Source organism: Tachypleus tridentatus, chromosome 6 (assembly GCF_004210375.1).
Source record: "Tachypleus tridentatus isolate NWPU-2018 chromosome 6, ASM421037v1, whole genome shotgun sequence".
Classification (NCBI taxonomy): Eukaryota; Metazoa; Arthropoda; class Merostomata; order Xiphosura; family Limulidae; genus Tachypleus; species Tachypleus tridentatus.
Genome location: NC_134830.1, coordinates 121115206 through 121134386, shown reverse-complemented (window position 1 = coordinate 121134386; position 19181 = coordinate 121115206). Strand labels below are relative to the sequence as shown.

Here is a 19181-nt window from a genome sequence, read left to right as displayed (position 1 = left end):
GCTATCTGTGCTAGCCGTCCCTAATTTAGCAGTGTAAGACTAGAGGGAAGGCAGCTAGTCATCACCACCCACCGCCAATTCTTGGGCTACTCTTTACCAACGAATAGTGGGATTGACCGTCACATTATACACCCCCACGGCTGGGAGGGCGAGGTTCCTAAATAACGTTAAACAGTCACTTGCGTATTATTTTTATCGTACGATCGTTACGGTACTTCTCGTATCTTTAGTGCTTCTTTAATCAGACATCTAGTGTCTGCACTCTTAACTGATTAAACACGCTCTGCTACTGGATAATCACTGTATATGAGCCAAAGAACCAACCGACAACTAACAATTCTCGCCAAAGTGGCGTTTTGTATCATTTGATTCCCGAACTTTCAAGAAAATTATTATAAATTATAGGACGCACTCATTACGTTAAAAATTTATGTTAATTCGAACTATTAATAATACTAATACATATACTAGAATTAGAATTTTTAACCTAAATGGCACGCCAAAGATACCTACGGTTCAGGTCTCCAATTTCGGACTCGTGGCCAGAAAAAATGTAACCAGCCAGCAGCACTCGCCGCCACAAAATCTCAACGAGACCCATTGTTACTTCTATAACACATCTACAACTGAAAGTACATAATTTTCAACGGATAAATTCTTCATGCTCCGGACTCTACGATCCATAGTCCGACACGTCAACTAGTTATTTGGCCATGAGAGTCTAAGAAAATATGTGGTCATACAAGTCTCCATAGATTATACGAACAATTTATTTTATACTGATATAAGCAGCGAGACACATCATGCGAGTAAAAGTCCTGTATTACTTGTATGATATCTTCGTTGGGCTAAGCCTATTTTAACTTTATTGTTATTAAAATTACCTGCTTTTCTTTCCTAACTTCTGTTTTTGCAAACTTGTAGTATAATATATACAGTTTACACAACTGTGCGAATTCTTGAATGTTTTAAAGAAAGTGTTGCTGTCGTTTACAATACAAGGTTTCACAATGGGCGGCGTTCTGTCCACTGTAGGGATTCGAAACTAGTATTTTAGCGCCGGAAGTCCTGAAATTTGCCGCCGATACAACATTTATGTAGAACTCACGTGACACATGTGATAACATCCTCGCGTGTTTTAGAAGCAGGATGTGAAAAAGTAATGTGATATTACGTAACATCAGGTAACAGATGATAAGGGTTAACAACTTCAGTCATATCTTGGTTCCATTTCGGTCAACAGTAGGTTCGTTTTTACTACATACAGAACATTAATAAGCAACCTGTATGTAGTATTACACTAAGATGGATATAGGAGAGAGGGGACAGGACTCCTCCTTTTTTTCATATTAAGGATATAATAGACAAGTACAGAAACTTTATTACTTAGTTTGTGGAGTTTTATTAAATTAGGAACAATTGTTCTATATGTCATTAAACACCCATTTCTAGAAAATATACCTGGTATATTAAATCCTGAAATATGAGCTTAAAACACGCGCATTGCTTACCCTAGCCGAGTGAATTCCGGGATTTCCACTAGGTGTAGCTTACGAATCCTTGAGTTTGTAAATTAACTAACCTGAGAGTTTTGTTGCAATGAAATTTGAGAACTTTATGAAAGAGGGGGTTTAATTGGAGTGGAGTTTTAATAAGTACTTTAATGAATTGATGTAAAAGATTCAGTCAGGATATAATATTCCGTATAGCTCCGGCGTGTTTCATATCACATTCTGACTCGCTAAACCTAAATCAATCAATCATACACTGCAATTGTCTGGCCGCGTGTTTTCACGAAACAGTCTCGACAAACCTTTACAATTGTTCTTGGAAAACAACAATGGGGTCTTGTTAGATGTGGTAACTTATCGGTTGTTTTTCTTTTTACTTATAGCACAAGCGTAGCTATATTTTTGGAAATAAGTGTGGCCTTACCATTTCCGCTTATTTTAAGGAAACTAATTAGTCCAGTGAACAAATAAAAAAATCTGGGAACACCTTAAGAAATAACCTCTTATTAAAAAACTCCATTAATTTTACGCTATTGTCTCAAGTATTTATATTTTTAAAATATACTTCAAAAATAAAGATTTGTAAAGAATTATTCGACTACATTAGGATACGAAAGGTTTTTCAGGCACCACAGTTCACATAAGTGTCAGACTGATCAAATATGTATTATTGAACTCAAAACGAAACTAACTACAAGTTGATCAATGTTATTTCACACATCGTATATTTACATTTTAATTCCTTAAAATGAAACACTTTAAGAAGGGTTAGGTTAGAAGAAGCTAGTAAAAAATACGAAACTGTTCACAATCAAGAGTAATAACATAATAATGTACGAGTTAAAATATATTTTCATACTTCATCAAAATTCACACAATGAAAGTTACTTTTATATTTTGAACGTTAATAACAAGCATGTATATTGATTTTTACTTTTACGCAAACTTTTTACGAAGAAAAAAAAACGATTTCCAAATAGAAACAGTAAGTAAACCAAAATAACTGACTACAAAAAATTTCATAAGTGAACGACTAAACAAGTTACCACTAACTAAACATAACCCGATGTTGCTGACAGATCTAAATCCAACTTATAGAATAAACTTGTTCTCAAAACCAAACGCAACAAAATGTTTTGTTGGTAAATCCCCCACAACACACTAATCTTAAATTAAAAAAAATCACTTCCCACAGATTTTTTTACTATTTTAAAACTAGGTATTATACGGCAGACTTAGGTAAACTGTTGTGTGATCGATTACAAGTGTTGAAATATTTAAACACCACACTGCTTCACAATTTCAAACGTTTCGAAATTCCAATATTTCTAGATATTAGTCGTGTTTATTTAGCATAATAATATAGACGTTCTTGAAGCCAGGGTCTGCTTAGTTTTGTTGTGCTCATACTGGGTACGTCAAAACATTTGGGTTGTTTTAGAAAACAGCTTGAAACAGCAAAGTTAAACAATTTTACATCATATTTTCATCCTTCTCTTTTTCTTTCTTCTTGATGGCGTCTTTGGTGGGAAAGATGAACACATCGGACACAACGGTTTTAGAAGCAGAACCCGAGCTGTTAGAACGGTTGAAACTTGTAATAACGGAAGGTCGACGGGCTCGATCCTTTGAACACAATAGACAACGGTAGGCCTGGCGGTAGTGACGGTTCATGACTGCGTAAATAAACGGATTGATGCAAGAAGACATCCACGCTAGGACTGAAGCTATCACATGAACGCTAGGGTACCTGAAACACATTTCAAACAACTATAGTTTATCAAATCACCTAATTAAAATGACGAATGAAATTTGTCTATTACTGAACACGTACCGAATATTAACATCAGATTTTACAGAATTCTCCCTAGAAATAATCCTTACTTGAAAGTCCCAACTGTTCTTACTGAGGCTATAACATATACCAATGTTCAACAAAAAGTTCCAACCTCCCAGCAGTAAGTCATGTTCATCTTACCCTAACTCAACTGTTATTTATATGAATAATTTATCTATTGAGTTTAAGAATCTGAATTATTACCTAATCGATCTTGTTATGTGGTTACAGCTTCCAGTAAAACTGGTTTACATTAACTATTGGTCTACTTCCCACCTCTACACACACACACACAGAGCGAGAGAGTAAAATACAGAAACATTTCTTATAATGCCATTTACAATCCTTACTTCAGTTTAGGTTCCAATAAAACTAGTATCTTTGAAATATGGAAGGAACTTGGGATCAAAATAGTTTATTTTGGTAATATGAATGTTGTGTTTAACACATTCCACAGAAAAGGTGGCGGTAACTGCAACTCTTCTACCTTTATTATCATTTGGGTTGGAGAGGAGTTTAAGAGAGCAAAGCGCCACCTATTACTAAACTAAAATTAATTTAACTCACTACTGAATTAATAAAAAATCCTAAAAAATATGAAAACTTTCACAATGTTTCATTTAATAATTTAGAAAAGAAAACACACTATGGATCATTTTACTAACCTGACGAAGAATCTAGGCTTTGAGAAACTAGTAGTAAATAATTTATAATATTAGATAAATTATTAAACTTACCTCACTTTACTATCGAACACGTTGACAATCATCAGGGGAAGAAAGCAAAGGATGAACGAACAAAAAATGATAAGCATCATTCGAGTCAATCGGATTTCGTCTTTTCGTTGAGTGCTTTGTTTCATCAGGGGAGTAGGGGTTGTCGGGCTGACTGGGCTGTGGGCTTCAATATTTTTTCGGCTGTTTCGTACCTGAAGGAAAACAAAAGTTATTATATTGCCAGTTTCGTATTGATTATGAGACAAAAAATTTCAAAAAGGGTAATATACAAGAGATAGCGAACTTTCCAAAGTTACCAACAGGGGGCTCTCCTGTAATGAGGTATTCAATTGATAAATAAGTATTTATTTCTTCTTTTGCCTACACGTGCAACCCGATTTTATTAATAATTAAGGTTAACTTGTATCAATAAAAATAATGATGTTTTATACAAGAGTGGACATGAGGTGATGAAGGAATCCCTTACAGCTTTTAATCAACAATTATTAACAAGCATAAAACAACGTTGTGAATTATTATGGCCAATTATTAAACAGTGCTACGATATGACGATGAAATATCTTTTAATCCGTATTACTAATAATTTAACAATTAGTTTTTGTAACCATAATCACTGTTTCCGGGGTACAAACGATAATAATAAAAGTATTATTAAACTAATATTCTTAATTTTAGTGTGTTAGAATAATTACTTACTGTTGGGTTGTAGGGTTAAAATTGTGACTTTAATTACTATGCCAACCTGGATTGAGGCATGGGCTTACCGGGCTGAAGCCCAGGGCCTCACATTAATTAAGGGCCTTAAGCTATGACTATAAATGTATTTCATGTATAACTTAAAAACCCTAGGGTCAATAAAATCCTTAATCCGGCCTTGTCACTATGTGTAATTTCTTTGTTTAGAATTAAGCACAAAGCTGTACAACAAGCTATCTGTTCTCTGCCCACCATGGGTATTGAGACCCGGTTTCTAGCGGATTAAGTTCGCAGACATGCCGCTGGGCTACTGGGGGGTGGACTATGTATAAACAGGCCAGATAGAAATCAATAAATCTGATCTTCATGGAATGGAATGATGTAAATAAACATCGAGTGCATCACTAGAATGATGTATAGTACTGTATAACAGTGTTAAAACATGGTCAAAAATCAGATTTCAGGCTACTTTCAAAGAACAATGAAAGGTAAATCACCGGTGAAACAACAATTTTATTAATATTCATATTTAGTACAACAGAACCTCAGTAGTAGTGGTTTTAATAACTTAAGTCTTTTAAACATTGTTTAAACAAGTTTAATTAAAATGTCCTCTGGGATTTTACTCCAAATGAAAGGATTTTTTTTTTTTTATTATTATTTGTCAAGTTTTTGATCTACGAAAGCTGTTCGGCTAGGTTGAGATAGGAGCTCTGTGTGGGTTTGTTTTTGAATTACGCAGCTACTCGAGGGCTATCTGTGCTAGCCGTTCCTAATTTAGCAGTGTAAGACTAGAGGGAAGGCAGCTAGTCATCACCACCCACCGCCAACTCTTGGGCTACTATTTTACCAACGAATAGTGGGATTAATAGTCACTATATAACGCCCCCACGGCTGAAAAGGCGAGCATGTTTGGCGTGACGGGGATGCAAACCCCCGACCCTCAGATTACGAGTCGCACGCCTTGACACGCTTGGCCAGCTCTGTGTGGGACACTGCATCATTCGAATGACTTCAGCAGCTTCTTTCTTACCAAAGTAACTTTTTCCACAGGTTGGAAAAATGTTTGGAGTCATTATTTTCTTGGTAGTAGAATCGTTTACTAATGATAAACAAACCACAGGGTATACCGTGACAATTAGTATCTGATGGTACTTCTGTTGATCCATTATTCTATCTATTTTGCAAATATCTCCTGCCACCTCAGAGAAACACCTCCAAAAATCACACTGCTTCTCCCATGCATCATGGTAGTTGCTATGCATTGAAATAAGCATTTACCTTTGTTCTACAGGACTTACAACTTACGCTTTGTATCCAATATTTGAATCTTGAACTCATCTGTTTATAATACCCTTTTCCAATTACCAACAAAGCATTTTTGTACTTTTTAGCAAATTGCAGTCCCTTGACAATATTTGGATATTGAAGTTTGTTTGTTTTTTTTAACTGCTAGGTGACCAGATATTGCATTCTCATCGAGTTTTCTGACATTGTAGATCTGGACAACTTTGTCATTTAGTACATGGTCATTTATCTCATGCATTAGATCATTGGTAGTACTCTTTCCCGAAGGCTGTATAAATGAAGATACTTAACATTAGTATCACTGAGTTCAGGTGTTCTTCCTCTTCCTTTGCAATTTTCATATTTGTCTCATGATCCTAAGGTGTACTTGACAGTGTTTAGTGAGGATTTCAAGTCCAACCAACATTACGTAAAGTTTTTATGTGAACTCTCCGTTCTACTGACGATTCTCAATACTTTGTAGGCCATGGTAAGACACAACTACTTAATATATAGTCTTAAACACTTTCTCAAGGTTTATTTGTAGAGGGTATTAAATTGATTTCTTCTAGCATACATCAGTACCATATGCTAGCTCTCTGCTAGCTTCTTTCTATGTTGTTAAGACACTGCATGGGGTACCATGACAGTTATTTCAGACCCTAAATTTGATCAGTACTATCATTCAGGCAGAACCCTTATGACATGCGTTTGGTACAAGTATATATGAATTCCAATTAATAAATATTTTCACCCTGGATCATTGAATCATCAACAAGGATCAGTGAAGCATTACCAAAGTGTTGAAATTTACATACTATAATGATATGGAAGAATTAGCACAATAGAATGGTAAGAATGGAGATATTTCCGTATCCTAACACTTTTGCACAGTATTGTACATAAATAGGGAGTACATCGCTGGAATGATGTATATAAACATGGAGTACGCTACTGAAATTTCTTATCGTACCCTTAATTAATAGAAAGAAATTGAAAGAGGTGACAAAGTATTTAAAATATGAACTTAAGAGGTAGTGATTGACAAGAATATTAATGCCAATACTAATTTATTGCACAGAAAAAAAACGAGTGTTTCAGGTTTTGGTTGTTCACTTAAAGCCCAGAGAAGGAAACAAGTCATGTACATTTTATGTGCATCTTATATGTTGCAAATTTCTGCGAAAGTTAAAATACAGTCTCCTCTCGAGGGAAAGTGTCAAATTTTGGCAGCCATGTTGGACAGCATGCTGGAAAGCTCATCTGAACACTGAAAATTAAAGATACTATTTACCCTAAAATTAATGAAAACGGGTTTTAAACAATAATAGCTATTTATTTTCAGGGACAAATAAAGTAAAAGAGATAACCTTGTAAAAAATGCAGGAGTAGGAGACAATTATAACAATACAAGGAATCAGGAAACCCAAGATGAACAAAAACTTCTTAGGAGAACGACCGTTACGTTTGAGAATGGTACACGAAAACGTCTCCTCGTCCAAACCAAACGTTCCCCACGCACTGGCTAAGGTAGGTATTAGCATTGCAAAACTAAATATCCAACTGAAGACGATCATCAGTGCCACATAGTGTTTCTGGTAGACTTTATCGTACAGATTGTGATGGTTGATCAAGATGAACCTAAACATAGTAAAACTGGATTAGTCTCTTATTAGAACAAAACAGCAAGACAATATTACGGAAAACACTAGATATTAAACATTCACTTATGATTGTTTTATTTTTACTGTTCTTTGAGACATAATAATACTAGTAAGAGTTTTTGTCTCTGAAAATCGGCTAGCTTCAGATAAAAGGAAACCACAAAAAAGTAAAAACGTTAAACTATTAACCTTTACATAAATTCAACGCCGGTTTCATTTATAATAAAATTATTAATTTGAAACAATGTTGCCCTTCTAAAGAAACTTCCATTTCAACTCGTTCCTGTGTAATAATGACCACGGGTCGAGATGTGTACACACACAATAAGAATGACGCGTTATAAGAAATACGTTTTATTCGAATTATTCACATTACACATTTGTCCCTTGTGTGACACCCTCAGAAACAAGTGCCTTGTTTATGAACACCATGATATTATCAACTCAGTACAAAGAACCATTTTGTTTCTTACAAAAATTAAAGCTCTCTCCACGTTATACACATTTATCATGTGTAATTCTTTCAATATCTCTCGTCCACAAATATACGTAATATTCTCTAGCAGTGTTAACTCACAGCTAACATCAGATGTTCAGGTAAAGTAAAACTGAAATACACTGTATGCACTATAAAGCAAGTACAAATTGATTGATATCATATTTAATCAACAATGTTACAGTGACATCTTAACCAATAACACACTGCCTCATCCTTTATTAACAAAATCATCTTTACGACAAAGATATCTTCTCAACCTTCAATTAATGAAACCGTTTTCTTTATTAATTAATACAGAATCTCCGAGCGGCTATCCTTCATGATGGTTTATTGTGGAACTGCTCCAGAAATTGAAGTTGAAAAGAAGAAGGAAACTTGGGCAATGTTAAACAAAACCTACAAGTTTTAAACAACTTACCTATTGATGGTAATCAGTGTCATGGACATCAAGGAGGCGCCGACGTTCCCATAGAAAAAAAATGGGAACAAAGAACACAACGTTTCACCTTGCAACCAAGATTGGTGTATGTACCTTGATGCCGTTAGGGGTAGATTGATCGCACAAAATAAAAAGTCGGCTGTACAAAGGCTAATTACAAACGCTGTGGTGGCGTTTCTGAGCTTTACACTCCGACAGAGGGCGAGAATTGTGAGGAGGTTACCTAGCAACCCTGTAATAATGAATATGATACAACAGACTGCAGCAAATATTGTGACGTCACGTGGATATTTGATTATTTCTTTAAGGACTGTTGTTTGGTTTATACTGTCCATCAGTTTTACCTCGATGTTAAGGGACTGATTAGAATAAATAGGATCGTCTTTATTTCGAATCGTCAGTTTCGCCGTTTCCGCCATTTGAAACATGCAGTTGAAGACTGAAAAATTGTTAAACTTCCCAACCACGTTGACTATTAGTTCCAGAGATCAGGATCTGAAATAAAAACAAAACAGCGAGTTGGAATATCTTCTTCCACGGAACTAAAATTTTAATGTTGAACTGACACACTAGTAAAGTTTATGACTGTGCCACTCCCCCACCTCTGAATTAGCGTCGTACCCTTGACGCATATGATTTGTTACAGAAAACGTCAAGAAATAATTCGAGTGCGAGCTATTGGAATATCTCAACATCTCAAAGTCCGAGGTTTACTTTTTTTGTTAATGTTTTTCCACAGTTTCTCACGCACCACTAGCTAGAAACCCCTGGATTTGTTTGGTTTGTTTTGAATTTCGCGCAAAACTACGCGAGGGCTATCTGCGCTAACCGTCCCTAATTTAGCAGAGTAAGACAATAGGGGAGGTAGCTAGTCATCACCACCCACCATCAATTCTTGGGCTACTCTTTTACCAACGAATACTGGGATTGATTGTAACTTTATAACGCCCCCACGGCTGAAAGGGCGAGCATGTTTGGTGTGATAGGGATTCGAACCCGAAACCCTCAGATTACAAGTCGAGTGCTTTAACCACCTGGCCATACCGGGCCTCCCCTGGATTAAGGAGAACTTATTATCACTTACTGCGAACGTTAAGACTAGTGGATAGATTTTACCGTCACACTAATAATATCCACGGCCTTCATTTGTAAGTAGCTAGTTTTTAATGGTACGCGAACCATGAACCCTTAAATTCATAGTACGACACGCTAATCAGAATAGTTATTCTAGATCTTCGCGAAGTTTCATTAGATCCTGATGTTTGTCCAGCAGGGACAAGTCATTTTCATTTTTTCCAAAAACATATGTTACAGCTTAAATTAATCCGATCTTACAATACTGCCTAGGTAAATTCAACGCTATTTCTGGATTTCATTGGAATACCTGATGTTTCATGCTAATTGGAAATGCCCAAAAAGCAACTTGCAAACCCAAATAATAAACTAGTTCAAAAATTTGCGAAAAATTTGGGTGCTCATCTGTAAACATGGTGCAAAAACAGTAAATTCGGTCAGTAGTTGTTTATATAGAGCACTAGTAGCAGAGTAACGAAAAATGTTAACAGCTGTTGGTACAGGTTAGGTTTAAAAGGTCCATTAAATAAATACATATTTTACAAAACACACATCTCGAGTATGGATTTCAGCGGTAGTGAACTAGTAGAAATGTATAATTACAGAACTTTTTTTAAAGAGGGTTAATATTAGAGTTAAATATAAATACTATTGTACAACGAAGATAGAAAAGGTTCATTGAATAATCATGTACAATTCTGAAACGTTAGCATATTCTACCTTAAAAAACAGTGTATTAAGATAAAGGTTATTCAGTGAAGAGATCATGAATGATAAACACAAACTATATTATGGACTATCTGATCCAAATTTAGCAGTGGTAGACTAGAGGGGAGGCAGCTAGTCATCGCCACCCACCGCCAGTCCTTGGGCTACACTTTTGCCAACGAATAATTGGATTGACTGTGCCATTATAACGCTCCCACAACTGAGAGGGCGAGTACGTTTAGTGTGACAGGGATTCGAACCCGCGACTCTTTGCGAGTCGAGCGCCCTAACCATTTGGCCATGCCGGGCCTAGTATAAAACATTTCAAGCGTTATAAATTGTCAGACTTATTTATTATATGGTGGTTAAATATATATTTCCCAGAGTGTTGAGAACATTAAATTAGACGCCCCCTGAATATTCCAATAATTAAATAACTCACTTGTCAGGATTAATATCACCTTATAGGAATGGAAGAAACTCGAGGATATGTCCAAGTGATTATTTTCCAATTTAATTCGAGTATATTAAAATTCTCATTGTTTTCTCATACTTAAAATATTTATGTTATAGGTCGGATATTTCGCAATGTTCTCAGAACAAGAAAACGAAACTTAATTTTTAGTTTTGAATCGTACATTTAATGAACATAAGCTTCATTATGGTTTAACATTGTTTTCTAGCATGGAATAGGGAAATCTTCGTGTTTTTTGTACGCCAAATGGAGTACCCCCCCATACAAAGCGAGCTTACAGTAACGAGGTAACTTAAGATTACTTGAAATAACGAATGCAGAGACGTATATAGCAGTTGATTTTAAGCCAGTTACTTCAGTAAATGTCATTAAATTATTGCAAAATCTATTGGTATAGGAAATTATTACTCGTCTCTGTTTTTATACTGGTAATCAGTGGCCTGTTTAAGTAAAGGCTAAAGGGAAATCAGCCCCAGAGTCCATGGTCTTAATGAGAGCCTAATGATAATTTTATGTAAAATTACGTGGCATGTAGGACCCACAAAAATTATTAGCTCCTGGGCCCTTACAACCTTAAATCCGCCACTGCTGGTGATGTGAACTTGCTAAAATTGACGTAATTAATCACGTAAAAGAACTCGGACAGACCTCCAAAACGCGCGTCAATTGCTCTTGACTGTACGTGAATGAACGACCTCGCGACCTTCTTTTACAAAGGATCTTAATAAATCAATCATTGTGGCACCGCAGTCGCTGGTTTCCGTTTCATTTCCTTATTAGGCTTGTCAAAAAATATTAACGGGGACCATTCCAATTACATGTGTTATTATATGAAGCAATGGTCCTCAAAATTCCGAAAAAAAAAAAATATTACCGCAAAAATTATTTACTGACACAAATATACTGAGAACAAATCAGCCAGCACTCACATATTGAACCTGAAAACAAAACAATAAGTAATCGAATATTTGACCACATTTTCTACTTTTTTTCCCCAAAAAGTGACCAACAAAAGTTAAACGCTAACATCGAATCCACCGAAATATATATAAAAATGTCAAATAAACATGATAACTTCCAGTCAGTAAATATATCTTAACACCGAACCAGTACAATGAACTATACATTAATTATGTCGATTCAACTATTTCTGTTATTTGTATTTAAAACAAGGGAGAGACGGTTATAAATAAATCCACGATAAAATAGTTAAAGAATCATTGACGTAAAGGTTTAAAAGTTTATTTATAAGAGGAGCCCACGTTTTTGTTTAAGTTTCAGATAAAAAATATAAAGATTAAAACTGTGATAAGAAAGACACCGAGAGACAAAGTTATGTTCTGTTACAGCTGTTACGTCCGGCTATCTGTTGTGTCCAACGATCGCGGGTTCGCATTCCCGTCGCACCAAACATGCTCGCCCTTTCAGCCGTGGGGGTGTTATAACGTGACGATCAATCCCACTATTCGTTGGTAAAAAGAGTAGCCCAAGAGTTGGCGGTGGGTGGCGATGACTAGCTGTCTTCCCTCTAGTCTTACGCTGCTAAATTAGGGACGGCTAGTGCAGATAGCCCTTGCGTAGCTTTGAGCGAAAATTCAAAACAAACGTGTCCAACGCAGAAAATCAAAACTCTGACCCTAACGTTGTAAATCCAGAAAACAATGCGTGTTAATAGCAAGGTTATTCAGTGAAAAGATTACAAGTTAATATTTTTATGAATGCGTCCTGAATTTGATAAATAATTGATTGGAACTAGTGCTAGGGATTTTAAACTAAAATTTTTGGCTTTATCTGCTCGTTCTTGAACTCCCCACCCTCACCGGCATATCAACAGTCTTAGAGCGCTAAAATCCAGCGCTCGATTCTCCGTTGGGGTCGGAGCTAATTTTGTAGGTTTGCGATCAAATAAAAACGGACTATTTAAAATAATTTAGAAGACCTCTTGTGACCGTCACGATAAACATGCGCACTTATTTTGAGCCTAAAATATTTTTGACGTAGAATTAAATACAGGAGCAATTTGGTGAAAAAACAACAACTTATTTCTCACTATTGATAAGCGAAATATTTGCTTTCTCAAATTGATATAACATTTTAATCTCTTCGCCAGGTGGCGTAGCCAAAAAGTACATTGGGTTTTGCTTGTAGTTAAGCATAAAGCGACACAATGGGCTATCTGTGCTATTCCCCTCACGAGAATCGAAAGCCAGTTTCTAGCAGTACAAGTCCGCATACATAATATTCTGCCACTAGGGGCCACCAAGAAGCAACTAGTTTTTAGAATATTTGGTCAATTGGTAAAGGCAATTATATAAAGTATCAGTTCAATGTTAGGGATACACACACATGTAGTTACTACTTTATGAGAATTATAAAACAAAATTTGGCTGAAAGCTTCGATGCTATCACAACTATAATTCAGTTTTTATGAATGTGTCTACTTTGAAAATCATGTTGCTACTGTTAGCGAGCCCTTCTAATATTAAACATAAAAAACAATCAATTCTGCATCTCTTGTTATTTGTTGACATGAATATGCAACCAACGCATTCTACTTACAGATACAACTAAAAGTTGTTGTTCTATTACGTTTCTCATTAGTTACGACAGGTGTTAACCTCTTGTGGCCTTGAACGTGTTGCACAACAAATTTCCAAACGTAGTGACCGTCTAACAACAATGGGAATGTGGAAAGTCTTCACAAGGTTCAGTTCGTCTGTGTAATAAAAATAATGGGATTGGCTACTCTTACCAACGAATAGTGGGATTGACCGTCACGTTATAACGCCCCCACGGCTGAAAGGGCGAGCATGTTTGGCGCGACGGGGACGCGAACTCGCGACCCTCAGATTACGAGTCGCACGCCTTAACATGCTCAGCCATGCCGAGCCCATCCATGTGGATAGAAATATGGAAAATAATTTTGAAATTACTTATGTTTAAATTTTGAACACTCATTTAACAGAATAGTGAGCCAAATTTCTCCAATAGAATATTTTTGTTTGCCTTTAATGTGTTCTACACATTGCAGGATAAGCATCTTGTCTTCAAATCCACACTTATCCAAAGAAGATTTAATTTCCTTACTGAAATTTCCTAAGTCAAATTGAAATGGATCATGCAAAAATTCAAATATCAATTTCATTTTTTTTATATTCGTAGAAACGCGATTCAAATTTCTGAGAAAGATTTTTGACCCAGTTTACATAGAGATCATCTTTAGCATCAGAGAAATCAGTCATTATTTTCTAGAAAACTATTCAACTTTGCAAAATGTGCCAAGTCATTCTTTTGTAACTGTTCCGCAAGGAGGCTTAGCTTTAATTGAAATTCGTGAATAGACTGTAGTTGCTCACTTATTATTTTAGCTCTTCCTTGAAGCTTCGTATTCAAATTAATCTCGTGAGCCATCATGTTGCACATAAAGTGCAAATCACACTACCATGACAAATTTTCAATTTCTGGGAAATTTTCAATCTTACCTTTTTCAACAAGATACTCTTTTATTTGAGGAAATAAGGAAGTAAATCGTTCCAAGACTTTTCCTCCACTTAACCACCTAACATTTGCAAAAATCAGTAATGATCATCAAAAGTACAGTGACTGCTTTTGTTCAAAGACTCAACAAACTGTCGATGGATGAGAGAGCTTCCACTTCTAATATAATTCATAGTTTTTACAACAGTGTCCATCAAAATTTTCAACTCATCACTTTTAGACATCTGAACACAAATTTTCCTGATGCAAAATACAACGGAAAGATGGCAGTGTGGACTTCATATTATTCTAAATTAAATGCTGCTTCAAAAGAGAAACAAATATTAATTTCCCCCAGTCATGGCGAGAGCTCCGTCTGTTGTGACAAAAACCAGTTTTTAAGATCCAGGTTTAATATTTTGACATTAAAATTTTTTTCTAGGATGTTTTATCCACACGTTTGATTTCGTAATCCACAAAAAGCCAAGCATTTCTTCCCTCACTTGAAGATCAGAAGTTACATATCGAACCCAAAATATCAACTGTGCAGCGTCACTAACATTTGTTGACTCATCTAGTACTAAAGAAAAATAGTAATTTAGTTGTTCAAACAAGTTACTCGTGTCTTTCGCTAACTCTAGCATTCTGCGAACAATTATTCTTCGACTTAATTGCAAATTTACTTTTCAAGAATATCTTTTTAGAATCATCATTCTCCAACAGAGTTTCAATGATCACAATCAATTTTTACTAGTTCAGTATCAGAAAATTTGTTTTTTTTTTAGCTAGAATCCAAGCTACTTTATAGCAAACTAACTTGCCTTGTTCTATCAATCATGAAAATCTTTTTAGGACTACGTTTGTTCAAGAAGTTGTGCTTTCAGACGGCTAGTTTCATTCACAAGATATTTTCTATCAATTGGAAATTTTACATCAAATTCGTTGTGAAAATTGTTAAAGTGTTGCTTAAAGTTGTATACACTTTATTATTCTTAAACACTGTTACACAAAAGACACTGATTTATTATTTACTTCAATCACTGTAAACTTCAACTCTCAACTTTCATTAAATTGTTGTTTCACGTTATTCCAGTCACACATCATTCTATTTTCATCAGTAATGACAGAACCAATTAAGTTGTCTTTATTTTCTGAGTATTCACTATCATCGATTCTTTTGTTTTCGAATTATCCACTTATCCATATTGTGGGATTAAAAACAAATTACACTTAAACACTTGAAAGTTTCATAATTAAAATGTGTTTGCAAGCGCATGCAAAACAACTGACACGATGACAAACATCTTAACTAGACTGACGTTACAAAATGGGAGGAGTCTGTGGCAGTGATGAAGCACGTCACATTAGCGATGACGTGAGGCAATGCAGTTGCTGATTACCAAATTTGCGATAAGAAAATAAATGATGGAAAGAGTTGATTCCTAAACTCGAGCTCGTTACCATTGTGCTATCCACAATGGCCATGGAGTTGCCCACCCCTGTTTTAGGCTTAGTTATACAAGTTAATTAATTAAAACAATGAAAATTTAAAAGAGGGCAAACTGTTAGATATTGACACGAACACTTCATCGCTAGTTAGGTAGAAACACGATTTTGAGAATTAAATGAAATTTGTTCTTATTCATTTGGAAGACCATCTTAAGTTACCAATGTCCAGCTGAGATGTAATTTAATAATTTGATGGTCGTTTTCCTACAGCGCTGTACAGGGTGGTTTTTATATAGCACAAATTAGATGCGTTTGATATTTGTACATTGATATATAATAGGTACAGAGAAAAAGGGGTTGACGGGAGGTTAGGGTTTCTACCTCGTCCACAGAACTACTACCACACGCACACACAAAAGATTAAACTGAAAATATGGTGCAATTCTATTGGTTCTTTACTTGCGTATGGTAGATACTGATGAAACAAGGTATTTGGTTGGTACCACACGAGTTATCTACCTTCAGAACGATACTTTCTTCAACTTGCACAGCTCTCGTGAATATTATATTTCTACATTTTTATCGTGTTTATCACGGTTTGCTTCTCGATTTTATTATTGCTCACCAAATTTCTGGTTCACTCGTTATTAGTGGAATACATCAATGTAAGAAATTTTAGGAATGTTTGGAGCTACTGGCATAGATTATCTGGCGTTTTCTTTCAGACAACAGTTACACAGTTCACATCCGGGAAGTTGTTGCTTCAAGTGTTTAATGAAGACACTCAAATATTGATTTAGTGTTACATATCCTAATACACACACATATCACTGGGTACAAGTGACTGGTTAAATAATACTAAAATATAAAATTATTATTAGATATGTTTTACATACTAAATAACAATTCCGTAAGCTCATAAGAATATATACGGACCATCTGGCACCGGGAAGTCGAGCTATAAGGAACCGCAAACATGCTTTTAGTGTTTTTAGGGCTTCTTTATGATCGATTTGTTTGATAACAATACCATATACACACAAACAAACAAAACGGTAACAACTTGCTGATTACACAGAATAAACTTAAACAGTTTAGTTTGGAACAACTTTTGAGAAACTAAACGCCTCGCCTCAGTTATTTTTGTTGAATTTTAACGTTAAAAACAGGGTTTCGATACTCCTGTGGAGCATAGCACAGATAACCAACACGCTGTGCAGTTTTCTGAGCTAAAAGGTCAAAACTACTTGAACAAAGCTGGTGATAGATCTAGAATGTGAGACGAATAGGTAACAGACTTGCAACTATGAAAATTTTCTGGTTGGGCAGCAAGAGTACGTCACACTGATGGAAGAAAACTGCCTGGAATTTAGATTCGGTTGAAAATGTTCAATACCAAAGTCTCTTTAGCGCTCATTACTGTAACAAACCCAAGGTATTTTAAGATAATTCAAATAAGTCTGAAAAAGGCGTTGAAAAACGGTTTTTTTTTCCCCATTGTAAGGGTACGCACTGAAATCACGGGTATTAATAGTAATTGTTCTCCGATTGGTACGATTTAGGGAACGTCATTCTATGTTAACTATATACGAAGCTGCCTGTTGATACCATATTATAATTCCAACCAGATAAATATAAGGCCTTTCTTATAAATTGGAATAGTATTAACGTACTAATCTATACGATGAAACATATCAAATATAAACTGAAAACTAAGGTAATCGCTTGTAAAGTATGTTAACTACAGTCTCTAACCTTCAACGACCATCTAACCCACGGTTTACAGCCCTTGGTAGACAACTTTAATTACTGTAACAACATACAAAAACTTTACTGAAAAGTGAAACAACAATATGGAAGAATTTTAACTCGCAAACAAACGCACAGCATTTATTAAGAAAATTTATCTATTGATTACAATGTTTTCTCGAGTAGAAGCTTGATATAAAGAAAGTATTTGGTGTTAACGTGGTGAGGAGTGAAGTTTTTGTTTTCTAACAGCAAGGTTGGATATAGTGTTTTATACAGCATGAAACTACGTGTGCTAAAACCACAAATTTATTAGGTCCTTTTCGGTTGCGGTTCTGTCGGTAATTAAGTACTAGACTGACCACAAACTACGTCAAAACTATGATTCTCGTATATTCACACATTCGTTCTCTTTTCAAAAGCATAAATGATTACGTGATTTATAACAAGGAAAAAAATGAAAGCACTTGCTCAAGAAACAACCATTCAGTACGTTCACTTTTTGACTACCAAATTGATTGATAATTTGCATTTTCATTTTGTTACCAGTTAGCAAATATTTGTCCCTCGTTTTAAATATTCAAGTACATTTGATATTTTACTACTACTACTAGAGCTGATATGTGTATCACTTGACTCGACCAGTAAGACTATAACGAAACCAGGTGGCGTTATAATCTACAACAAATACAGATTTATAATAAAATTAAATATAACTAGGAGAATAAACGAAACTTACTCTTTCCGCTTCTTTGTTACAAATACAAAATTTTAATTTTTAACAGTCTTACGCTGGTAAGATGTCAGGAAATGTGAAGTAATAACAACTAGACAGGACGAATGGCTTCTTTAGTTTCCACTTGATTTCATCACCGGAAGTAGAATTTCCGGAAAAATGAGTGCTTCCTTCTCTTCTGACTATCACGGTTATTAGACATTAAGCCTAGCAAAAGTCACCTATGTTCCGAGTTTGTTGCCAGTTTTCATTTATTTCCCGTATTTTTACACCAGCATAGCACGTGCAATTAACACGTGGTTCCGGTTTACTGAATCAAAAAAAGGTGGTAGTTACTAACCGATAGAAAGTGCTACAGTAAAAAAAGGAAATAAAGGCAGAACGTTAAGCTATAAGGTTAAATAGCGTGTATTACGATTTCATAAAATTATAAACCACCTTATCGATAGCCCGAACCAGATTCGTCTACTAATTAGATGCGGCTGGCTGTATATTATATTTGTTCTTCTGCCCAGTCTCCATATTTTCAAAAATCTAGCAGTATTTGCATTTGAGCTCCTATTAATTAAACGTAAGTCGAACTTAAGTCACAACGTATCCTGTTTGTACTGATAACTATCACTGCTTTCACTTTTTCTGAGCATGCGTCTTTTTCCGCTTGGATAAAATAATAGGAGTGAACTGCGCATGATCAGTTATTAGTACAGCTTATGACAGCAGCAGGCTATTTCGATATATTTTGATGGGGTTTACGTTCATTGAAATATTTCACAATGTTTTTTGACCTTTTTCTCTCTCGCTCTCTTTTTTACATCACCTTTCGTTTCTTTGAATCATAGTTTT

At 35.4% G+C, this 19181-nt stretch overlaps 1 protein-coding gene across 2 annotated transcripts; it reads right to left on the bottom strand.

The window, feature by feature from the left end:
- Window positions 1–2156: 2156 nt before the first annotated feature.
- Window positions 2157–18950, bottom strand: LOC143253467 (protein trapped in endoderm-1-like). 2 transcript variants are annotated; one of them, XM_076507434.1, is made up of 6 exons: window positions 18777–18950; window positions 18342–18648; window positions 8650–9165; window positions 7439–7709; window positions 4086–4276; window positions 2157–3261 (listed from the first exon to the last, which is right to left on the bottom strand). In XM_076507434.1, the coding sequence occupies exons 3-6, from the start codon at window positions 9096–9098 to the stop codon at window positions 2985–2987; spliced, it is 1188 nt and encodes a 395-aa protein (XP_076363549.1). In that variant the 5' UTR covers window positions 9099–9165; window positions 18342–18648; window positions 18777–18950; the 3' UTR covers window positions 2157–2984. The 2 variants fall into 2 exon arrangements, with proteins under 2 accessions (XP_076363549.1, XP_076363550.1); XM_076507435.1 differs by lacking the exon at window positions 18342–18648.
- Between the last annotated feature and the right edge of the window lie 231 nt (window positions 18951–19181).